Below are 26328 nucleotides of genomic sequence, written 5' to 3'. Positions count from 1 at the left end.
GTTTTTGATAGCTTAGAATAAGCCTTTTTTATATGTGTAGAAGAGGAAGAGAGCCTTATGGAGGCCAGAATCTTGCGTTGCCATCTTTCTACAGCAGCCCAACAAGGACAAATCAGTCAGAGTTGGTCATTTGAATTTTGAAGCAGAAGCTCACTACGCAAATGAAGAGGACCTGTATCACCCACGTAAATATGATGTATTAATCAAATAAAGAAGAGGTCATGGGAGAGTATAGTGTGTGGATATTAAGAAACGGTGTACTATGGCACAAACAGAGTCTTCTCACCAATACACACTGAAGATTATTTTGACAGCTAACTCAGAAGTTCTTATCTGAGAACAGATGAGCTCTTTATAGGTCTGATCGGAGTCGTGTTCCTCAGTGTTCTGTAATGATTCAGACAGATTTGGGAGCAGGATTGAGAAACAAGGCAAGAGCTTGTCAATAGTGGGAGAGGGATGGAGACAAAGAGTACGACGAGACAATTTCCGGGAAGAGCTAAATTAGAGAGAGGATTAAAGCTGAGTAGCGAGTGCCGTAAAGCTGTTTGCATAAATGCCACTTATTATTGCGCTTGCTTGTTTTCACTTAAGTAAGACATTTTCTTGGCATCTCTTCTAAGGAGTTGTTATGTAACTTTTGTTCAATTTCCGCTCTGAAATATTCATAGGTTTGCTGGAACAACAGCATAACTGTTCGCCAAAAAGGGTGGATCTTGAATGGGTTTCAAGTCAGTGTTGAAATGCTCAACCTAATGATGTTAAATTGTTCCTTCATTTAATCTGAAGTGACTTATGGATTTCCTGTGCAATTACAATAAGTGCAACATCGTCTTTGATTAAAATATTACGGCGAATAAATGAAGGACACAAATGGGAGTTTCAGTCAAGTAGCCGCGTTTCTCTTAGGAACGTCTTGACTGCTGCTGTTTTATGATACACTTTTAGTCCTTAATAATATAGGAAGTCCCTATGCAAACACTGGTAATTAAAGTGGACAGTTTTTGTATAATTATAGTCAGAGACAGAAGGGAGAGATAGAAGTTCTTCCACACTGCAGGTTTAACCCTTACACACCAACACACCTTATATACACTATATAAAAAGTTGAGACAGTCTGTAAATCCAGAGATTGAGGCCAATGTGTAGGTGCCTGAAACCAGTATTCTCCTCAGAGGCCATGCAGGGGTAACTTCTGAGCCTGTCCTCCAACTCAAAAGACCCTAAAGGTAGTTGGTTTTTAAAATAGGCGCCCCATAATGGTTGCATATGGGTTAATTCCCCTTTTTTATGTGTTATTGTCATTGTCTGTAACTTCCTGCCTAGTCTTTAACTTCACTTGTGTGTTGAGTCGTGAAATACTGATGTCGTATCTCTCCTACCCCTGGTGGAGGTACATTAGGAAATGCTCCTATATGGGTCATATTTGGGGGTTCTAACTACTACTGATTAGAAGAAGTCTGCATGTAAATCTTCAGTAAAGATTATCACTAAATTCAGATGTTCTTGAATTCAGTGTGGTGTCCATTTTATAAATTACGCTCACAGCGGCGATGCTTTACTGTGTGGCGACTGTGTGATTACATTCTCACCATCCTAAAAATGGTCTCTTCTGTTTTAAAAAGAAGAAGAAAAAAACTCTGACTTAATAAAGTTTTAAGGCCTCAAAGCAACAGTCCACAAATCAATTAGTGAAGTCAGGGTGGGTTGCCACCTTTAAATGGCTAATGCATCTATATATCCATTTATGGAACGTTCATGTGTGTCGTGAAACATAAAGACTGTCACTTAGGATTAGCAGAGCAATCAGTGTCAATGGTGATAATTACTGTTCATTCAGTAAACCCTGCCTTTAAAGTAACACCATGCATTTGACACATAATTAGAGAGTGAGAACAAAGAGAATTATTATTACATTTGAATACAATTAAAGCTTGACCATACACTTTCAATTATTCCCCCTTTTCCATATATTTCAGTCAGTATTGCACAGCTGGAGCCACTCACTCAAATACACCTGCACTCGCATGCACAGACCAATTGTTCACAGCTCCCCAGTCTAACACCCAGAGCTACAAATCACGTTAGAGTCCAAATGAAACTCTCAAATCATGTGCTGGATTCATCCATCTCCCCCTTAAAGCGGAGCCAGTTCTTCTGCTAAGCCATTGTGGGTTTCCAGGAGTGTGATAGTTATTATACCCTCACCTCCCTCTCTCTCCGAATGTGCATCATTGAGCTCACAAAACAGCCGTAACTATCCAGTTGGAGAACTGGTCAGGTCACGCACACATAAGTTGAAGAGGTAAATTGCTTTCAAGTAGTGAGGCAGTGGTTCTCAACCTCGAAGTTTGAATCTCACTCCAGTGAACTGTAAAATGAATTTGAATGTATTTTTTTCTTTTTTACATAATATAAAAATACATTGATCAGCTACAACTTAGAAATGGGTTACCTGGTTTTAAAGTAACTATAAATAAGTAATATTTTAGGATAATACATGTCATCAGAAACGATGGAAACATGTGAAAATGAAACTGTAACAATGATGCAGCCAGTAAATGATGTGTTTAAATAACTGTCCTGCCACCTTGTGCAATAATCTTACTTAGCTTTCTCAGCTTACGCTAATCAAATGAAGCTCTGACAAAGCTCTTTACCCACACACCTACTGTACGGTATATCAGGGTTTTGCAGGCATCACCTTTTTTTCCAAAGGGCTGAGAGTTGTTTGAAGATACATAATAGAGCTATGTGAGACCGGTGTTTGGCGGATGAGAAGGCACAGCAGGCACAGCAGTAACGAGACATATGAATTCATAATGAGACAAAGATCACTTTTAAACAACACGTGCACAACGTGTTATCCCTCTGTGTTTCTATTAGGGCATCGAAGCGCCACGATTCACACTCTCTGAGGTCATGGGGATATTAAAATGCTCCAATAAAGGCAGTGGAAGGTCACAATTCCTCATTCCTTAAACCCCACATTTAAATGGATTTAGATTGATGCAACACTTTAATCCAAATTCAGTTTACTCTTACTTATACCACACTTTACTGATATACACACAGAGCGCTGAACAGCTCTGTCTTGCTAATTTAAGTGTCAGAACTTCCAGTTCTCTGCAGTGCACTGCAACACACTCCTACACTCAGGCGTCAATGACAGCATTACAGGGAAACCTATTGTATACAGCACTTCCCTCACTAACCCATTCTCTTTGCTGAGTTTCTCTCTCACTTTCCTCTTGTTCTTTCCATCACTTTCTACCGGCTGTTTTTTCATCTTACTGTCTACATCTGTCTCTCTATCACTTTCTTCTCTCTCTCCTGTGCCAACGGATCTTCCGCTGATTGGAATCTAGCTTACTGAGCGCAAGGGGGACGGCACAGCGCCAATGCTAATAGTCTATTTCAATCGCAGAACAGCCGAGTATGTGTGAGCAATAGATATGAGGACATCAATCATGGAATGCTCAATAAACGTACAGGGGCCGCGCCGACTGGTGTTTGGCCGCAACAATTGTACACTTCATCCAAATGTGCAGCAAGAGGGGGGAAAGAGGGGGAGAGAGAAAGAGGGGAGGGTGAAGAGGAGCAAAAATGAGATAAAGAGAGGGAGTGAGAATGCAGATAAGGCGGGCATGCTTGACACTGGAACTGTGAATAAGTGTGTAATGAAAACAAATTCTCTGCCCTCTCCATCTCCATCCATGTCTCCATCGCCGCCTCTACTCTGTCTCTGGTGATGTTGTTTGAAGTGCCACTCATGGTCCTACATACATCCACTTTCGCAAAACCTGCAGCTGCTCCCACAGTTGACAATGCTTCATGTTTCAACACAATTTAACCCCGGTTACCAGACATAAACAGTAGGACCATGGTTCTCAATCTGTGGTACGTGTACCACCAGTGGTAGGGAAATCAGAAATACTGTTCGACTGTATATACCAGGGTCTGTGATTGGAGTGGAGATGAGTCACCTTATCTCTCGCTCCATCTTAATCTAATTTCACTACCAGCGTGTGAAGTATTATGTGAGGAAGAGGAGGATGATGAGAGAGCAAATTATCTTATTGGGAATAAATCTGTGAAAAGTCCGTAGCTGACTTTGCTCGACCTATTTACACCACTGTATTTTAACATTATTGTGATAATGGTGTTACTTCAAGATCTCAATATTTTCTCATACTTGGTATAAAAAGTATGAGAACCACGATAGCAGAATATATACACTGAGCCAGGATCAGTAAATAAAACAATTAGACACAGCAAGAGTATCTTCATCCGTTTTCAATCAATATCAACCATGTTAGCAATGTTTTATCAAACTCTGCAGTTCTCCACGGCTCTAGGAAGAGTTTCAGCATCTTTAAGCTCATTGTTTTGGTCATTGGTCTGCAGCGTGTGCAAAACCTGCTCAGCAGCAACCAGAAATTGCCAGAAACGTGTTTCAGAATTAATGCTTATTGTTGTACGTTGACATGTAACTAAAAGTAAATCAGATGTTAATAAAAGTTAGTGACACAGTAATTCTTTTCCATATTCTGGTAAACATTACATATTTAATGTGAGTTTGTTTGGACAGTAATGGTCTCCATAATGGCCTTCTATTTTTTTAGCTAAATCTGTAAACCCTCATTAAGATAGTGTACGCTAGCTGCACAAGCTGGCCACTAACATCCAGTTTCCTCTGCGAAGTCAATCAGGAAGTAAGAATATATTGAATAACCACCAGGAGGCGACTCTGCCCCTAACAAAAACAACTCAATTTGACTAGAAGTATCAAGTAAATTGTCTTACTCTAACTTGATTTAAAATGTCAGTTAACAGCTAATGATCTCAATAGCTAGTTTCAGGTCTTTGTACATAACATTTGATGTGACTCATTAACTCATCTTCTACTGCTTTATCCTCCACATGAGGGTTGCGGGGTGTATCGCCACCAACCCCGGCCAACACAGGACGAAAGGGATTCATGGGAGGAAATCGGAGACACACAATTTGTCAATTTTTTTAAAATGATGTTTCCATTTAGAAGAAAACAGACAATAAAGCACGGCCCATATGAGTGAACACCGGCGTGACTGACAGCTGGTATTGTCTAGCAGTTGATGTCTGTGAACTTCCATTTTCAAAATGTCAACATGGTGCCAGCCGAGTCCATATTCTTATGGGTGATGTCATGACCAATTGCAGTGACTGACTGTTAAATAGAAAAATACCAGCATGAACATAATCATTTCTTTGATGATATTTTCTAAATGCACCGAACATGGCAGCAAAGATGCACAGCATTACTAGCAGGTACTATAAGTCAGAGGTCAGAGTCATTTGCATACCCTTGTGATCGCAGATAATCTGGCTTTAAAGCCTTTATGCTGAGAAAATGAGAGACTCCTTTATGGTCAAACAAAGACCCCAGTCAGCCACTCACGGCTGAATTTCAACTTTAGCCTGAGCTAAGCCGCCCACTGCTCAAGGCCATGTGGACAAATTACCCACATCACACCTGTTCATATTTCTGCTCTCTATCAGCACAGTGCAGCAGGTCCATACCAGGGAAATAAATGTGACAGCGCTGAGGAAGGGGAAAACAAACGCTTGCACATGTCACATCAATCATCCGTCACAGAGGCTCAGTTGAGGTTTGGCTTTCTGTAGTCATGCCAAGAAAGTACTTGAAGTGAAAATGAAGGCGTGACTGGAGGTGTGCGACCACGTTTGTCTGCGAGATGATGATGTGCGATGAAGAAGCAAGAAACAAGGTGTTGAAATTCAAGGTGCCGTTAGTTTGCTAAATCTAAGTGTTTAATTAATGTAAATTACTGACTGGTTTGGTCTCACTCTGAGGAGTTTACAAGTAAATCTATTATCCCACAAAACTGTATCCTCTCTGCTTGTGAGGTTACATTGTTTGTCACTGTTACTTTATGTATTCGTTTCAAAACCCAACATGACAACAGCAACGAGAAAACTTTAACGTTTTAATCCTTTAAAGGCAAGTTTTTTTTCCCTTTCAGTATTTTCTTTTCATGTATGATTTCAGTAAAGCGTCAGCTTCAACTGTTTTCTATGTGATGGCACAGAATAGGTTTTTTCCACTGCGGTGAACTCGACTGTGATTGGACAAATTACGGCAAATCGTCACTTCCAGGGAAGCTCAGCTTCTCTGGGAGTCATTGGAGCAGTGTGCGGGCATGGACGCTGGGCGTGATGATCCGAACTGTCTGAAATGCGGAACCAGTTTTTGATTGACAACATTTCAGCGGAGCCTTTTCTGCCTCACTCCTGTGTGGATTTTGTGAGGGAAGTCTGTAGACAAACAGCTGCTTGTTGTGTGTTATTTGCTAAGTGATATAGACCATTTTCATTTACACATATACACTGTAAATAAAAAAAAAACCCTATTATAGCAATTCAGTTTTACATAACTATCGTGTTTCCTTGTTCTATTTGTTCGCAGAATTTATGTTAAGTTGAAATAACTGGGCCGGAAATGAGCTTCCGCTGTTCCACAGAGCAGCAGCTGCCACTGCAGTAGAGATGACTTCACTCTTTGCTTCACTTAACAGGTACTGATCCCATCCTACTCTGAGTAAAACTGGTGAGGGATATGGATTTATGCTACATTTTATTTACCTCCTCTAAAACTTCAAGACGCCTCAGAAACTCTTTGCTTTTTTTTTTCAATCCATTTACTGTTGTTTGTTGTGTGCCAGGTAAAGTCTAGATGAGACTCTCTGCCAAATCCACTCTACAGCTGCAAACTCTCCGCTGAGTGCGCCGAACAAAGACCCACTGTGCCGACGAAACAACAACAGTGGAGGAAGCACACAGAGACAGCGGGCTAAAATAAACCAAATGTTTGCATTTTCAATATCTGGCTGGAGATAGAGGGGTAGGAAAGAACACTCTTTGGACACATGACTGTTTTGCACCTTATTAATCTAAAGCTGCTCTTTGCACGAGTTGAAAGCCACAACCCCTGCATTAACAGGAGTGAAAGCAATTTACTCCTGCTTCAGATCCATCTCCCCCTGTTCCTCTTGGCACCTTCTAGTTGTTTTTTTTTTTTTAAATTGTGTCCTGGCACCGTGACTGTATGACTAAAACTCCCACCTCTTCTCTCGCAATCACTCACTAACTCACTCACTCAATCCCTCTTCTTTCCTTTACCACACTTTTTTGGCAAGCTTTTTCTCAGCTGCAGGAAATGAGAAACAAATCTAAACATCTGATTAGCCTCTAATCAGCCTCTCCAGATCCCAGAAGACGGAAGATGTAAATTGAGCAGTCAGTACGACTTAGCCTGTCCCTCTCTGCACATGGTGACATTTAACTGAAAAGCTACAATTCCGAAGCTATTTTGACCCAATTGGAGAGATATGCAACTGACATACACCTACTGCTTAGATGAGCCACAGTTCTTTCTCTCGAAATTATTGGTTCTGTTGAGACCTGTTGGATTATTTTTTTTTGTGCCCCTCTGTGATTGGTAGTTCAACCTTTCTCAGTGTTCGGATAAATCTTTCTTTTATTATGTATCAGCCAATATCTCTGATTTTATGCTCACCAAAGATAATGAATTCATTTCCCTCTTTATGAGTCCTTTAAAACTGCACAAAGGGGGCCACATTATCAAATACTAGTCACCTACTTTAGTCTAAGTGCCAGACTGTGGCACAACTGACATTGAGTCGGAGATGAGAGGTGTGAGTGGCCACTGAGAACTTTGCCACACTTCCACACAAGAGCCTAAATTAAACAGGGCCAGCATTTCTCCTTTATGATGCATTTTTAAAAAAAGAACACGGTAAGCCAAAGTGTGGTACAATAATAACAAACTTCTATAAATGACAATACAACATGATAAATACAGGGGATGTTATTGAAAGTATGAAACATAATGACACAGACAAAATAAGCAAGATAAAAACAACATCTCACACTGTGCTGCAACGACCTGATCTCCTCTGAGCTTCTACCTACCTTTCAACAACAATTGCGTGTTAATAAAACTTTTTCTCGGTGGGGAAAAGTCAGTGTCTGAATAACTTCAGACTGTATTACGTTTCTCAAAGTCCTGCATCTTCTCTCTAGCTCTCCCTTCCTGTGTTGGTTAACCTGCCCAGACGCTGACAAGTTCAGGCTGATCTGGAAGTGATGACAATATCTGACCTACCTCAGGTCAGCCTTTGTAGCATTTGACATATCTCTCCTCCACACACACACACTCAAAACCTGTCTGTCCAAACTGTCTCACACTCTTTCTTTTCCTCATCTTTTCCTCAAAGCTTCCTGCCAGTTTTCTCTCCTCTTTTAAGCCCCATCTCTTTTAACTTGAGTATGACCAGAGTGAGAAGTGAAAGAAGACAGGTAGCTACTGAATAATGGATGAACCACCTGCTTGAAATTCTCTCTATTTTCAAAAGCAAGGAGAAGAAAACAACTTAAATGTATCTTGGGGTAGACAGAGAAATTGTATAGTTAAGAGTTATCTGAGTTTGGAGGCCTTTGAGTGTTGGTGCTATGTGACAATGTATTTACGTTTTTTTTCTTCCTCTTTCAGAATAACTACCGTTAGGGGCATTATTGTTATATTTTTCTATCACTGCAGCTTCTCTATGTGGTCCGTTTTTATAAGCATCTGGTTTGTTTTGTGTGGTTGTCTGGTTTCAGAGGACAAAAACAGCTCATTTCATTCTGAAGACTATGAGAGAGAGAGAGAGAGAGAGAGAAAGAGAGAAACAAAGATAAACAGGAAACAATAATGAGAAAACAAGTAGAAGTGTTAACTCTGCAGAGACATCACCAAACGGCACAGAGTCAAGTCTGTGGCTATAAGTGTTGCTGAAGTTTTTGTCTTTCTGCTTCCACAGTTTCGTTTTCCCATCAAGCATCAGCTACTTCACCCTTCACCAGATTTGACACCTATTTTGGTGTTAAAAAGAGCTAATTAAATTATCCAGACCCTCTTAATGACATTTCAGATTATTTGCTTCACATTTCACAGCCTGGCAACGGGTAAGCATGAAGTCAATTTTAAGATATGAGTGAAAAATCGAAGTAAACTTTCTGTTAAAAACAACTTTTTCCACATTTTGGGATTCAGATCTACCCCGAAGAACAAGGCAGGTCCCCAATGTCAAGTGCCCACGCACCAAGTAAAGCACTTCTGCAGTCAGAGGTTCACCAGAGATAAAGTTTGGTCAAAAACAAGTCCAACTTTTGCCGTACCCTCATGACTAAAACCTGTAGGAAGGGCTAGAAAACATCTAATCTCCCCAAAACCTAATAGTTTTTGACTCATATTTGCTTTTTGTGTAACTTCTTAGGTCAGTTTGAGAGTTAAAGTTAGTTACTTTAATGTTAAAGTGAATTAAAACCTGCTTAATTCATGTATTTATTGATAGATACAGTTGCATCGTGTGACTCATGTGATTTACCTATTATCTTTCCATTCACATCATGTAAGAAAAGTCAGAACATCAATGAATGTTGACCATTTTCGGGGCTTATCAGAGTCCGGCCGACATCAAAGCTCAGACTGTGACGAGGTCAAAGTGTAACAGATTTCACATTTACTTCCTGCAACATTAAAGCAGACAGAGTGTGCAACATGTTTTTTTGGCGTTCTTTCAACATAAAGTGAATCGAGACATTTTTGAGTGAATTAGACGCGGAGACCTCCTGTGGACTCTGTTGACAGCCTCAGAGAAATCTGGCCCATGGAGCCTTTGACCAACAAGAGGTCAGTTCTATTTTGTGAGACTGGCTTTTCTATGCATCTGCACAAACACATAGAACATAGAGGAAAGGACTCATCTGTTGGGAGGGGCTCAGAACTGAGAGCCTCAGTCCAAATTAGAATTTAATATGACACTTAATGATCACAATAATAATACTACTACTACTAATAATAATAATAATAATAATAATGACTTAGCCTAAACTTGCGGCCTGTTTTTTTTCTTACCACCGCTTTTAAAGCACGTTGCTGCCGTCTTCAACTTCAAACAGAACCAATTAGTGCCGTAATCTAAGTGATTAGACTTCTAAGTAACACATCCATTAATGTTAATGTGAGTTTTCTTAAGGCTTGATCTTAACTTTGACATCCTATGTGAACGATGTATGACAACCGCAAGGTTAATAAGGCAATTTGTAGTGAAACCTTTTCACTGAATGGGGAAAAAACAATGTGTTGCATGGTGGTACAGCAGGTGGTCAACGGTGATGCGTCAAAACAAGAAGGTTTCTGATTCTTTGCGGCGTTTGTACGTTTTCATCTTGTGTGCATGTGTTTTCTCCTCGTACTGCGGCCTCCTCTCACGGCTCAAAGACATCCACTTTGGAGTTAAGTTAATTTAAGACTCTAAACCTACCATAAATAGGTGTGAAAGTGAGTGTAAATGGTTGCTTGGCTGTGATAGAGTGAAGGCCTGTCAAGGGATTATTCTGCCTCAAGCCCAATGTCAGCTGGGATTGGCTGCAGCGCCTATATATCTATGTGGTATAGAATTAGGATGCGGATAGTGTCTCTAGGTTTATGTGCATGAACACTTTACCAAGTTTAATCAGTTCGGCTGAGGACATGGAGCACGTGCTTTTCAGTGGGATATATGATAAACTGCTCCCTGTAATTTGGCGCCGCAGATGACACCAGCAAAGATGAATTTAGCGGAAGCACCATGGCAAATACTTCACTCCCCAATGGAATTTTAATCCTATCCGAGTGAGGCTGCTGTCCAGGAAAGACACATATTGTAGATTTGTACAGCTTTAAAAAAAAACATGGATTATCTCTGCAAGTTTTGATGGACCCGAGGTAACAATAGTCCTGCAGTGTAAATACGGCTCAGCTGACTCAATGTAACGTATAGGTTTTTTAATTGAGTTACTTGAATTTAGCAGCTGGCTACTTTTCCTTCCATGATGAATTTCCACATGTTGTTTCATCACAACAACATGCACAAATCAGATGGTTATGTAAAAAAATGAATACAGTCATAAGTCTACATTATGTGCATTATACAGTAAATACATTCACAAGTGAACAATGGAACTGTAATAAAACTCGTGACTGTGTCTGCACTGGTCACTGACTCTGACAAGAGAGTCAGACTGATTGTGTGTGGTGCCAAATGCTTTTGGCATTCACATCCCAGGGGCCACACACACACACACACACACACACAGTTATGCAAACACAGGCAGGAGAAGAAAGACAAGTGCAAACAAATGTCTTGTTTTTGCTGTTTAATACTCTGCACACTACGCCTCCCAACTCTCAAACTGTCTGTCTTTCACTTTATCCTCCTCTTATCTGCAGGTCACGGTTATGATACTTCAAAGTCATTGTTACTGGCAGGACGGAATGACAACTAATGCAGAGGATAGCAAATAAACACAAAACAACGCATGCAGATGAGGGGCAGAGTCGTGTACGGATAAAGATAGAACGATGACTCAAAGCAATGCAACAAAGACGTCATAAACACGCCGTCCTCTGTAGCTATGGAGTAAATATCACCAGAAAACTCTACAGAACACTGTTAAGTAATTAGTGTTGTTGAGAAAACGTTTGAGTCATGGTATGGTCTCGTTTCATGACTGAATACTACTGAAACTTGGGTCTTGCATCTCTATGATGTTTTCTGTGATATCGAGAAGCAGTGAATACAGAGACTTGGTTGTTGAAGCAAAGGCCGATGAGACGCAGTCAAGACGGAATGTATTATAAAGAACAAGAATTTAAAACTCTTTCTTTCTGGTTCAAATCCTAGGACAAGGTCAAGGGCTGGGATTCCCCGGGATACTGTAAGTGCTACCCACTGCTCTATTTCCCAGTTTGTGTTTGTTCACGACTGGCGGGTTCAATGCAGAGGTCAGTTTCACTATCACCGATTGGTGCGTAGGCATAATATGCATATAAAACACATTCTTACATGCAAATTAGCCTTGTATCAGTCTATCCTTCAATTTAACATTTACTCTTGCAAGATAATCCATTTTACTTTTGTATTTTGTTTCTATCTATATTGTTTTTTGTTCATAATTAGTATACAAATCTGGTGTCTCATTTATTTATTTATATATATTCATTATATTTGAAAAGTGCTATTTAAATAATGTACGACAAATGTATTGATTGATTGATTTATGTATCTGCAGCTATTGAATGAATGAGGCCACACGATAAACTCCACCATAAGAGGTGATTTGTGGTTGTGAATGAAATGCTGGATAATAATAAAAGTCACAGATGAATTTTGTGCAGTAAAATCGTTGATTGCTAACCTCCGGCTCTTGTCCCATCATTATGTCAAAATCTCCATAGAAAAACAAAAACGACACCCTTTTATCCTGCAGCGTGTTTTGCGAGACCTCTTCTTGCCCTGAGACACTGTTAAATTTATATAGTCACGTGACCTGACTGGTGACCTTATCAAAGCTTTATGACCACAGGTCTGTACTCGAGACACAGTGTTCAGTGGAACAGCTCCGTGTTATGTGGCATTTGATACTGACACAGTTTTACCGCACATAAAGCAGCATCAATAATTTGAGCAGTAAAGTCATGACCTGGTGGGTTTTATTTGCCTCATAATTATCCCTCATGTGTTTACTTAACATTATATTTACATTATATATGACTCCGAGGAGCGGGAGGAGCGCCGTCTAAACCGTGGGATAAATTAGACCTGAAAGCCAACGATGAGATTCCATGTCTTGTAAAAAATAAGTGCAGCACATGCTATGAGGCTTCCTCTGGCAGCAGAAGGAATCTGTTTTATTGTAGCACACACTGAAACTAATAGTGTCTCGGTTATTAAGATGGTAATGGCACTTTTTCTATAACAGAGTTAAAGTTAATGAGCTGCCCCACTCTGCCATTTCACTTGACTGGGGTGAATGGTTTGACCTGCGTCGGTAAATTGCAGATTGACTGGGCTCAATATTTCATCTGTTTACTCAAAACAGACAAATAAATCATATCATTTAACACAATTATGCCAATAACCGAAAAAGGAATAGGCTGAAGCACATGGCTACATGGAATCAGGAAGAGAAGAAGACGAAGTGAGAAGCTCTCAAAGATACGTGAAAGGTTAGAACCAGACTAAACCTGCAGTTCAGACACTTTGCTTCATGCCAGTTCACCTCGTTAGCACCGTCACGCAACACAAATAAGCTTTTTTTTCTTCTTCTTCTTCTCTCGTTTTGTTTTTCTTAACAGAAAAGCACAATTTTTGCAGCTCAATTACAATTGGTCTCACTTTCTCTCCTACCTGATGTTCTGAATCTGCAATATGTCTGGATCTGTTGCATTGAGAGAGGCCACAAAGCTGCCAATGGGGATGTTCTCCATCCTGGTGACTCTGAGGGGATCGGGGAAGAAGATGGGGCCCTCGTTGACGTCCAGCACCGTGACGTGGACAGTGGCCGTGGAGCTGGGGCCATAGCCGACATCGGGAACCAGAGGGTCCTCATTCTCTACTTTGATGAGTAGCGTGTGGAACGCTGTGGCCTCATAGTCCAGAGGCTACAATAGAGAAAAAAATATCAGAGTATGTACAAAATCAATATATATATAATGCGATATATAGTTGCATTTGGAGGTTTCTTATATTTCACCTTGATAACAGAAAGCATCCCTTCATTATTGTCTGGATTGGTCTGAATCTCAAAGCTCTGAGTCGGATCCCCGTTGATTATCGAGTAAATGGCTCTCCACGCCTCCGTGGCAGGGTCGTCTCGGTCGTCCACTGTGAGGTTGACCACGACCCCTGTCGATCCCTCATTCACAGTCGCCTCAAACTGTTACAGGAGACAGGAAGATAAAACACTGTTATTATGAGAGAACAACCCAAGATACTTGGAGAGGATTCAGGTAAATCTGAAGGTGTGTTCCCATTACATATGATCACAGTTATAAAAGTAATTTATAGGATGACATGAACAAGAGTGGAGGTGGGCAGGAACAAAATTTGCTTTAAATGTGGTGAGAATTAGGACAACGTTTTCATCCGTGTCCACACAGTCCAAGCCATGAATAAACAGAAAAAAAACAGATTATCAGGATATAAATCATTCACCCTAACCTCTTCTATCACCTGGGAGTGCCCTCCATTTTCCCAGTTCCATAGCAAACACACCATGTCAATGACACTTGAACAACCGATTCACCCCACTGGCTGTTCCCTCCGGGTGGGGGAGCTTTGGCATAAGGGAGAGCGACAATTACCACTCCTCCTCTCTTCCCCCCAAGGGCAAGCAGCCTTCCTTCTGCAATCCCAACCACCACTCTGAGATACTCCATAACATGTACATGTAACATTTCCACACGGAATGATGAAAAGGAAATCCATTTAACCTAACCCGATTTCTCTAGAACAAGATATTCTCTTCCACATCCACTCCCACGCTCTGTAAATGTTCCTACAATTACGGCAAACAGTTGGCTTTGCAAATGTTTTATGAGGAAGAAAATACGCATATAATACCTTTCCAAGACGTGTTCAATATCACTTTTGTGCAGATGACCTCTATTATTACTACAATACTATTATATTGATCGGGAAACTTGTATTAATTGCAGACAAAACCAAATGAATAATCAACCCCTTTGTGGTTTGTGACCCTTTGTTGTGGTTCAAATGATTACAAGCCCAATTTTCCAGCAGCAAGCAAGTTTTCCTACTTGAAAGTCATTTGCCAACATATGTGTTGCAACATCAGCCAATCAGAGAGAAGGAAGCGGCACAATACAACACCAACAACAGGGATCATGGGCAGCAAGCACCACGGGAACATTTCAGATATCTGCCTGCAGTCACTGCCTGTGCATTTTCTTGACTGCCTTTAGAAACTAATCAGGGAAGATTGTGTAGTGTGTGACCAGTCAGGCATATATTGTGAACTCAAAACAAGTGCAGGACTCCGAGGCAATCAGAGTGAACTGCACAGAGATCCTATGCCTTTGAAAGTCATGTTTTGGAAACACATAAAGACCATATTGCTCTCCAAACTTTTCAAAGACAAAGTCACGAAGAAGTGCAGATTAGCCACTTTGTCCCTAATGAAAAGTTAAATCCCTACAGACACCTGAAGGCAGCAGGACATGAAATGCTGTTGTCTGCAGCCTTGGATTTGAGGAGTGTTGCACAGCATCGTGGTGCTTTAACCCGGCTGTCCATCTTGTTTATCTCAACTAAAACAAGTGAGAGTTCAAACCAGACTTTCTATAAAAAAGACTCCCACATCTCATCAATCCTGTGAGTCGGCACGTCCTTCTGACAACGGTTTCACCAAAGTGTTCTTGAAATGCAAATTCGTCAGTGTCACATTTCAGACGTCTTGATATAATGACATGATTAGATGATTATGATACGAGTGCAGAAGTGAAACTTAAATAGAGTCAGATTGATGCAGACATAAAAATGTCTTCATCTTTTTTAATTTTTGGTTTTATTTCTGTCACCGCTTTGCAAAACCTGCACCATCTGCCTCTGGCTGCAGATTTGTGGTACGGTGTGCCACACTGCATCATCCAGACAACAATATGATTTCCTAAAGAGCCCACTTTTAATCCGTTGAGATGTTGATTAATGCAGCACAACAACAGACACTGGTGATGTGATTGGCTGAGTATTAATTAATCATCGCACTCTGATCCTCATTCTCCTTCAGCAGCTCTTTGCGTCGCTGCACGTACTTGAAGTAAAGTAGCTTGAGATTTATTTATACTCTAACAGCTGAAGACTTGCCTCTTTTTTTGTTGTTGTGTTTACGCGATATAAATATAGGCCTCTCAGTGTTTGTTATTGTTTGTGACATTTTTATGTTTAAATGTCATATGTAAACAAGGCGCCCATGCAAATACGAGTGCATCTGCCGTCATAGGACCACGGTCTTTAAATAAGGGTTGAATGAATGAATGAATAATTACTCAGAAGCTCAAGCTGAAACTGCTGCAGAGCAAACAAACAAACCATTAAAAAAATGGTTAAGGTTAGCAGACTGGCATATCACATGATCTGCGGTCAAATCCAAGAAGAAATATTTGGCAAAACATTAATTCAAACACTTGAATGCATCGACAAGCAGCCCACATAACTAAATAAACAATATTCATGTTCTCCATTGTTGATTCCTCACAGTGCATCTCATTTATTTTTCAGTGTCACTCACTTCCCATCTCGCTGCTCATTGTCGTCAGCAGACCTTAATCAGACTCCCATCGATGCATTCTGCCACCAAGGCTACCAATAAAGACGTCATTGTGAACAGGGGCCACCTTTGCAGAAGCTACAGCCGGCCGAAGTCATTTTGTGAGCAATGTGTGTTTGCGTGTTTGTGTTCCAACCATTACAGTGTCGGAGCTTACAGTGTAATCTTTCAGGCACAGAACACTCAGTTTAAGGATAGCGCTAGTCCATCCTAGACCACTGCGTCTCCTGTCAGCCCACAGTATTGTTGTTTCACTGATTACCCTCTTACCACCTTACACTGCCCGGCTCCATGCATTTATCTGAAAAGAGACAAACATTGATTTCTTCTCTTTCCTTTCTGTAGCCTCTTTTTTTTAATCATCCAAAGCTTGTTTAAAAAACCACTTTGAACCATTTGTGAGTCGTTTAGGACACGGGGGATAGAAACACAGTGTTCTTTAAAGAAAAGTGATGTGTTTGTGCTCAAACAGGTATTGTAGGTATACTTTTGTCCTGCAAGCCCATCCCAGTCTTGTACAAATGGATTGTGAAAATCTGTTGGCTGTTGGGAACACAACAGCCCAAATGCTCTTTCTGCTTAAACAAGCAGGATGCACTGGCGTTTAAATTTAAACAGGGATTGCATTTGCTTTTAGCACAGGACCTTGAAGCTATGAAAGCCTATTTACCCTCCACGCTGCCATCTCTAAAGACACAGGAGCTGTGATCAGCAACAAATGCAAGTCACTGGCATTCCAATGGTCATCACCCCACTGGATTTCCAAACCTTGATAAGACACACACACACAGTCGAACACATTCTCATTTTCTCAACCCTTCACACACACACACACATACAGTATACAGTCACACAGACAGCAGCCGGTCAGATTGGGTTTAATCATGTGGGGCAGTCATGCGATCCGAGGAAATGCTGTATTCTGTGCTGTGGCCACTGGGCCGCTGCCCTGCTGCTGATAAGGCCTCCATTCCACCTGGAGCACAAAGCAACCAGTCACCTGAAAGACTAGGGGGAAATGACTGAGGACGAGGCAAAGCTGCTGGCCTGAAATGACTATGGGAGAGAGAGAGAGAGACAGAGAGAGAGAGACAGAGAGAGAGACAGACAGTGGGAGGAGTGATATGGAGGGGATGGGGTGGAAGGTTCTACCTTTAAACTTGATTTAATCATGTGTGTTTGCATATATTTGTTAACTCTTTAGGAATAGGACATTTCTAACGCGCCTGGTTCAAGCAGCTCATCAGCTGAAAGGTCCATCGTGCAAGGGAGTCGGGGTGTACGCCAGGTCGAGGGTCACCAGGTCTGGTTGGATGGTTGGATGTATGGATGGATGGTTGGATGTATAGATGTATGGATGGATGGATGTATGCATGTATGGATGGTTGAATGTATGTATAGATGTATGGATGGATGCATGTATGGATGGTTGTATGTATGTATGTATGGATGGTTGGTTGGATGAATGGTTGGATGTATGTATGGATGGTTGAATGTATGTATAGATGTATGGATGGATGATGCATGTATGGATGGTTGTATGTATGTATGGAAGGTTGTATGTATGTATGGATGGTTGGTTGGATGTATGGTTGGATGTATGTATGGATGGTTGGATGTATGGATGGTTGGTTGGTTGGATGTATGGATGGTTGGATGTATGGATGGTTGGTTGGATGTTTGGATGGATGTATGGTTGGACGTATGGATGGTTGGTTGGATGGATGGTTGGGTGGTTGGATGTATGTATGGATGGATGTGCAGAGTTACAGTGGCCATGAATCAAAGAGACCCTATGATTTAGACATTTAACACACTGAGCACTAAAAATTGCAGTGTGGCATTGATTTCTTTCATTTCCCATCTCGTTTTTATGCCTCACATTTTCTCAAATCTGTCCCATAAATCTTCAGAGCAACGTCATGCTGTCAAAAGATAATTGCATGACAGCCATTTCAGGCACAACAACTTAGGGAGCAAAGACACATAAATGGATAAGGTCGAGTTTCAGGTGACAGGTTCATTACTGTAAAGTTTATTTGCATTATCTATATCTATGACTTTGATGGTCGAACGTGTCTTATGTGGACCAGAGTGACCTCTCTCCACTTCATATGGACACGTGAAGCCTTGTAATGCGAAGTTGTGTTTATTATAACGTGATGCTGTACTCAATTAATGTATTTTTTCTTCTATTTTAAGCACCCACTTGATTTTCATGTCATATTGAATTTAAAAAAATCCAGAATCACATGGGCATACATTTTTACATGGGCATGTATCATTTAATATCTCCTCTAGTTTTTGAGTCATTCGCTCTATGGTATTCTCAATTAAATGCTATTTGTCACTTCACTTGACAAATTGTTATGGTTGTAAAGATAGAGCCAATGTCAGAGTTTGCCCACTATTGTCTCATTTAAAAGAAATATGTCCAGGAGCCTGTGGTTGCTGACAGTGTGAACAAAGCCTAATGAGGGCAGTAAGTTTCTGCCACTATGATATATATATATTTTAATGAGAAACAAGTAAAACAAACTGTGGGCTCTGAGGATCTTTGTCTTACAGTGAGGTGATACCTAAATATAAAGAATAATGAGAAAAGTTGTGAACTCTCCACAGAAAACCTAAGTTAGAAAAGGTGGCATAATATAAAGTGGCTACATTAGGGTTATTTATTGTAGGGACAACAACGTCAGTCTGTCTTTGGGCCGATTTTTGCATAAACTTATTTTTTTCAGACTGAAATACCTTGACAGCTATTTCCCAGATGTTGATAGAATCCTACAGACGTCTTTTATGTTAATTTCTGACTTGTTTTTTAACTAATGTGATGTTTTTTCCACGTCATTTCATTGAAATACCATGATATGCTACGTGAGTGATTGAAATGTTTCATCTCATCAATATATTCATTTTTCTTTTGATAATACCTGCAAAACTGAAGACATCCACATAATCCCTGGCAGTATTTTTTGAGTTTATAATAACATATTGACGCCTATGAACCCATGTGGTTAACACATTTGCTATCTGACACCACTGCATGTATTTCTGTTATCATTAAGTCACAATGTACATTATAACAGGCATAAGGGAAAGAAAACAGCTGGTAATGGTGAGAAAACTGACTGTAGCAGAGCAAAAATAGCTCTTTTCCATATGCTATGACCCTAGAGCAGTCAACTGGAACTAATCTAACTTGTGTTGGTTCAGAAATCAAGTGCAAATTAACAAAAAAATTATACTTGCTCATGTTTGGGAAACAGCTGCAAAAAGCTGCCATCACGAGCAGACTTTTGCTAAAACGTCTCAGCCTAAACTTGATCTTTCCTCAGCTGTTTTCCAGTGCACAACCTTACTGTCCTCATGTCACACAGATGGACTGAGAGTGCAGCCTGGGATTCTGGCAAAGGGCCTGAGAATGAAGTTGTGAAGCTTTGGAGGAATATAAACATCTGTCGGTTTTACTGAGTAACGCTGAATGTGTTCTGGCTCATTGACACTTCTATGGAAATTGCCTCTTATTTCTTATACTACCTTTTAATTTGTCCTTCTTTGCCAGCTGGCGTTGTTTGCCTGATACAACCCACTAACCCAGACCTCTTTCTTCTGTTGTGTGCGGGGATATGGCCTTACTTTACATAGATTAAAAACCTTGGGGATAAAAAGATAGCAATTAGTCAAGTAAAATGATCATTCCAGTATTTTTAAACTCGGGCCTCGTTTCCGCATTATTTTGTGTCTAAATGATTAATGGTTGAAAGATGCTTGAACACAATATTGAGTGAAAATGCTTTAAACAGCAAAAGTACTTTTACTTGAAGAAAGTAAACATCTACCAGTGACACAATTCAACTTACTAATCATGGACATGTGGATCAGCAGCTTGAAATATTATTAATGGAGTCTAGTCACTTCAAATAGTGCAATACAGCAGCACTTCCATGTTCACTTTCATCAAGATCATCATAAATATTACATTTATGAATTATGTAGAGGACACTGGGATCAGCAATAAAGATACCACCATTAACTCTTAATAACAGATGAAGAAGTGGTTGTTTGGAGTGTCTGCAGTAAAATGTTCAAATTGAAAAACTGACTTCTCACTCTCTTTGGAAAGCCTAAACAAAGCATTATCCCTAACTATCATGAGTTGATGGTTACATTAACTTTAACCTAACCCAAATTCAAGTCTTCTTATCCTGTTCTTTATAAATGGGGACCAGGTTTTGGTCCTCATACTGACTACTGGTCTAGACAAGGTCAGTGTTTATGCCAAGAGAATAGATAGATTGAGATATCAAGCTATGGTATTTCTATATGTCTGTTATTATGTATTCTGAATTACGGATGGCCAAACATTTCCTCTAACAGGGAACACATACAGCCACCTCCACTATTTTGCCTCCATGTATAGGTTCAATAGATCACAGCAGGGCCATTCGAACTTTATCTGGAGGTTTGTTGTTCCACTTTCACGCCCACAGTGGTGGTGGTGGTGGTCACAGAGCCACGCTGACGTGTAAAAGGCAGCACGACGGGACGAATGCCAATGCTGTTGTGTTACATTTCTGCTTCCTGGACATTGCATGTGTCCAAAATGAAAAAAAATGGGGGCCTGAGAATGCTCGCCAAGCAAAGGTGGAATAATGTGCCGTCTGGCATTATAGCAAAATCTATACAGGCCAATTCATAATTCCCACATCAGAGAGCTCAGACCATAGAGGGTCCACTATGGTCTGTGTAATAAACAGTAAATATCATCATCCATGCCAGTCTGCAAAAATAAGACTGGACTCCACACAGACATCCACGTGCTTCTCAAAAACTGTGATTGTGTGGATTATGTGGATTATGTGCATGAACTGTGTTTGTTCCAGGTAGAACAAAATGTGTGAATGGAATTGGATCAGGCTTACTAAGAAGCGTTAAAACGCCCCGCTGTATATTAGCATGCATAATAGTTCTTGCTACGTGTTGGCTCGTCCCAAGAGGTTTTCCTGGAAAGCAAACGACATAAATAGTGTCACACTCAAAGGCAAACACACAGAGATCTAATTCAAGACATCCAATGTAAAGCCGATAAGTCTTGAAGCTCTACAAAGATGGCGACATGCTCTACGTTCGTGCTTCTGCGCTGCTTTGTAATAAATTGCCGAGGTTAACGTCACAGAGGTAAGAGTCAAACTTAGAAAGAAATCCCCCTGAGTTGAATAGAATCGTACAAATTCAAGCAGGCACTTGTCTTTTCTTTATCTACTTTCAAAAGCGGCTTAATTCTCTGCAGAATGAGGAGTAGACGGACAAAAATCTGTGCGAAAAAAAAAGGTGTCACTGTGCCAACATGACACTGGAATGAAACCAAATGCATATGATCACTCATCTTCCCACATAATCCCATACAAGTGACTGGGAAGCAACTGATCTGTCGAAACCCCCACCTTCCTGTTTCCATACTGTAATCCTTCATACAGTAAGTGTGGCTGGAGAGTTAATGAGCTTACCTGTGTCTTTATTAAATATCAACAGCTTCTGCACAGGCTCTTTCCAAATATAGGTTTCTGATGAATCTGCCATTTAGAAAAGCCGCTTTTCTACCTTTTGTGGGAACATGGCAGGCTTCATATTTGTCAGCGCAATAGAGCTGAGGAAAAAATCTTCAAGGGGATACGAGCGCGGCGACGACGTGCTTCAAAAGCACCGACAGCCATTCAAGTGTTACACCGGTTATCATCCTTTTCCCTCTTCATTGGCCAGAGATTGCTTCTTCCTTCATGAGCTTTGTAACTGTCTGACAACCGACGGTCCACACCTTCCTTCTGTCACAGTTCTTGCTTTCCAGGAGAAAATATCAGTCAAATATCCGCTATTCGTGTCAAAATTGTACATCTACAAGCACACAAACACACACTGCTAAGCTGCTCGTCACAAATGGCACTAAGAGACATTTTTATAATTTCAAATGTGCAAACTGGCATTCAAAACGAAACGGAAAAAAAAAACATTGCCTATTAAATAATGAGAACTCTAAGTGGGATTATTGTTTGAACACTATTACACGCTATTAAACTAGTGTTCTACCTGCTAAATACCCTTGATCGTATTCCTTTGGTTGTCTTGCCAAGTTTTAAGTCAGATTTTGTGCAAAACACTTGGATCTCTTGACACACATTTTGGTTTACTTTATGGTTTTACAATTTTAAATGTCTTCCATGTTTGTGCCAGTAAATCTGGATTAGTACCTTGTGAGTGGGTTATCTTTGATATCCAAGAGGCCTTATTAATGATCGCAGAACAAAATGCCTCCAGACTGAACTACAACTTTACATAAACAAAAGAAAAATAATTGAGAAATGGAGGTCACAGATTGGTCTTTTCTTCCCAGGTCAACAGATTCTGACTTTTTGGTTGTAAACTTTAGTGTTACCTTTAAAGAATGACAACAGGATTAATTAAAGCCTTGAAGAACAGTGACCTTTTTTGTTAAATATATGTTATTAGAGGGCCTGTGTTGATATGGGCCTTTCTTTTCCTTTTTGTTTGTAATTGTTATAGGACGAAGGGCACAGGTGTTAACACTAACATTAACAATGCCTGTGCTTTATAGTGTCCCAATAAGCCATGATAGTGTGACAGAGAGCCAGCATGGAGTTTACACACTCTAGCAACAAGGACGCTAAATTGAAGCGCAACATCACTATTGCCATTATTTACACCTCTGCTCATCCTAATGTGACTTTTTTTTTTAATTTCAGTCGTCTGGTGTCTTTTTGCATCTCACACCCAACAACATGGTCTGTCACTGCGACCACATGCTCTTACACACGATATCTCTGACTGCCTGCTTTTAAAACCCTACTTATTTATACAGGATAATTACTACATTTAAATTTCCCTCACTCTCTCGGACTAAAACAGGTGAAACACACAGCATTGCAACTACTCTACTCCTGGGGTCTGTGTCATACAACTTAATCTTCAAAAATCTGAACTGTCCCTTTAAATAATGGCTGCATGATCGACGTGTGATCCACGATATGTGTGCAACTGCCGTGATGTCATATGACACCAACTGCATTCATAGCACAGCAATGATTCAATGATCACATATTACAAATGAAGGATAATATAAATTATAAGGATCATTCAAATAAAGCCAAAATATGTCTGACCTTTTATAAAAATCGAATAAAATAAAAGGCAGATCAACCCATTGCATAGGTCGTTCCCTACACTGGTTTAATGGATATTGATGAAAGCTTGATACTGCAATAAATACAGTACATAAAGCATCAATACCATAATCATAATGCTATGACGATATATCAGGTTTAATTGACAATCATCAGGCAGATCCTTCAAGAAAGGAAAACTCTGTAAAGCCAGCTATTTACACAGGCCATCTGTGATACTGTGCATAAACAAAAGGCAGCTGGCCTTGTGATTTCTCAGAACACAGAACTTTTCTCAGAGCTGCACACACTTAACGGATAATATGACTTTATTTACATTTGTTCTTTTTGTTTTTTTCCTGCTTCTTCAGTCTTTACTGAAGCAATTTGGGTGACAATGTCCTTGACAGCATGGTTGTTTGATGAAATTATAAAAATAACACATTTCCCCAAATTACTAAATTGCAGATAATGAAATATTAAGCAAAATCAGCTTAACACCTGTGAGCAACATCCATCTTAATATCTGTCTAACCAAATGGACAGTGCACAAATCCTTTCCAATCCATTTTTTTTTGGTGACAGAGATTTTGGCCGGCACCGAATCGCCCGATCAATCGCTGTATTTATGTATCTCAGAGCTGGTGAAGCAATCACGCAAGGCCTGGATTATTCTGTGACACGCGTTAACCATCCCTGAAGACCCCGACTGACAGGACTCTGCTGCCCGGTGTCTGGTGCCACACTCAGCACTAACATCTTTATCAGTCGCACAGATAGATTGCAAACATATTTTCCTGCTCACACAGAGGAGAAAAAGAGGGAGAGAGAGATGCAGACAGAAAGACAGACAGGCACAGAGAAAGACAGTGAGAGCGGGGGTAAAAAAAAAAAAGGGGGAGACTCTGGAGTTTGAGTGACAGAAGTGATAAGGTCCATCATAGCCTTTTTATGAGGAGCAGGCAGAAATAGGCGCTGTCAGACATTGCATGGAATTAGCACAGCGAGAGAGGAGATGAGACGAGGAGAGTGAGCGAAGTGCTGGGTAAGAGACTGGAGGTGGGATGAGGACAGTGGTGGGCGAGGAAGAATGAAATCACTGAGCGGGCGAGATACATGGAGGACAAAAGGTGTTAATTTTGGGAGCAGACAAGTGTGTGTGTCAGTGTCTTTTCAGCGTTAAGAAAAAAAAAAAAGGAAAATGTGATGTGAAGACGTTATATAATTCAACCAGCACACAAAACCACAGGGCGATAATATGACCAGAGCATCTTACAGGAGCATCTGAATCTTCACACCTTATTTCCCTTGTGTCGTGCATGAATGTCACCTACAGTATAGGCTCAATGTCATGACTCGACAGCAGTGCATGTTTGACAAAAGTGGACATGGTCTTCTGGGGTTGCTCTATGAAGCAATCAGGGAGTAAGTATCTTTTGAACAGGGCGACTCCACTGGATGCAAAACAAATCCTTCCTTTGAATGGAAGTCTTTGAGGAAATGAGCCTACTTGATTTATATGTCGATAAACATTTTCCTTAATCACTGGTTACAAATAGCACATGAATTATGTTCAAACAGCAAGTGACGGCGAGTATTGTCCAAATCGTGAGGCTTCAAAACAAGAGTTCAGGTTGTTATGGGTTCTTATGGGCAAGAACAAAATATTGAAAAGTTACAGTTAGCAGGAGCTATTTTACTATTTCATTTATATATATTAAAAAAAGACGATGTTACTAAATAAAACCAAAGGTTTTCATTCTCTTATTTATAATAATAATGAAACTGGAGCCTGTGACACCGTGTGGGATAAGGAAACTGTCACATCTTTAGCTATCGCCCGGTGCCCATTATGACTACGATGAATTTGGTAGCTGAACTGTGAAATGTAACCAATACGTTTAATAGGTCTATTTATCGTAGCCTCAGCAACCTTCACATCCAGTAGCAAGACATTTACCGGGTGCTTCAGACGAGATAGAAATGTCCTCACATCAGCACGTGGACAATGACTCACCGGTGTATTTTTGTCCTTGACCTTGAGGAGGGAAAGTAAATTGTCCATATTTCATGGGGAAGAAGCCTGCGTAATACTTGGGCTGTCAGCCGCTGAGTGGGCTAACCCTGATTGACTGATTCCCTGATATGCAAAACCATCGAGTCGGGCGACAGCTGCTTTTGGTCTGCGAAAATATGCAGTCGGTTAGTTTACGAAAGTAATGAGCCAATTTTACTTCAGTAACTTTATCTGATTGACTCAATTTGGGAAAGTAGGGGTGTTACATATATTAAATTATGAAACGGCATGATATGTGATTACAGGTATTTTTTTCCACAACTCTTTCTGGATATGCTCATTGATCATTCTACAAGTGTTATTTACTGACAGTATTTTTTTTTATTATATTGTAATTCTCTTGATATGAAGTCAAACTTTAAAAGTCCACATGCAAAAAGATGATGAGAGGAAAAGGATACTCCCTGCTGTAAGATCTGAAGATCCAGGCAGGAGTCGAGTGGGGTTATGAGTAACTGTCTCTATGCATAGAACTGCAGCACGTCTGCAGAAAGAAAAATAAGATGAGCCCTACATGGGTTTTATGTTTGCTGAATTCAAACTAAATTTCAACTCATAAACTCCAGCTACACTGACTTTAATGAATAACAACAGGAATAAACACATCTTCTGAACACTAACAAAGTCTTTTTTGACTGGCGATGTTAGACTTTCTACTTCTCTTTTCATCTTTCTATCTATCTTTCTCTGTTGGAGTCGGAGGAAGTGCTCTTTAAATCTGGTCTGCTGGATTTGGTGTGTTCAGAGTAAGACAAGTCACGATTCTTCACAGAAGAAGTTCTATGGGAAGACAAGAACATTTAATAGAATAAGTTATAAGGGGAAAGCTGCAAC

The 26328-nt window shown here is 40.3% G+C and overlaps 1 protein-coding gene across 1 annotated transcript in view; it reads right to left on the bottom strand.

The window, feature by feature from the left end:
- Positions 1-26328, bottom strand: part of cdh13 (cadherin 13, H-cadherin (heart)) — a 285683-nt gene that overhangs the window by 38238 nt on the left and 221117 nt on the right. Inside the window, exons 10-11 of the mRNA XM_058645471.1 lie at positions 13645-13827; positions 13299-13552 (exon numbers count right to left, since the gene is read on the bottom strand). Coding sequence (XP_058501454.1) covers positions 13299-13552; positions 13645-13827 — 437 coding nt within the window. The remainder of the gene's footprint in view (positions 1-13298; positions 13553-13644; positions 13828-26328) is intronic.

Source organism: Solea solea, chromosome 12 (assembly GCF_958295425.1).
Source record: "Solea solea chromosome 12, fSolSol10.1, whole genome shotgun sequence".
In the NCBI taxonomy this organism is placed as follows: domain Eukaryota; kingdom Metazoa; phylum Chordata; class Actinopteri; order Pleuronectiformes; family Soleidae; genus Solea; species Solea solea.
The sequence above is the reverse complement of the archived record's forward strand: the minus strand, read 5'-3'. Positions and strand labels throughout refer to the sequence as shown.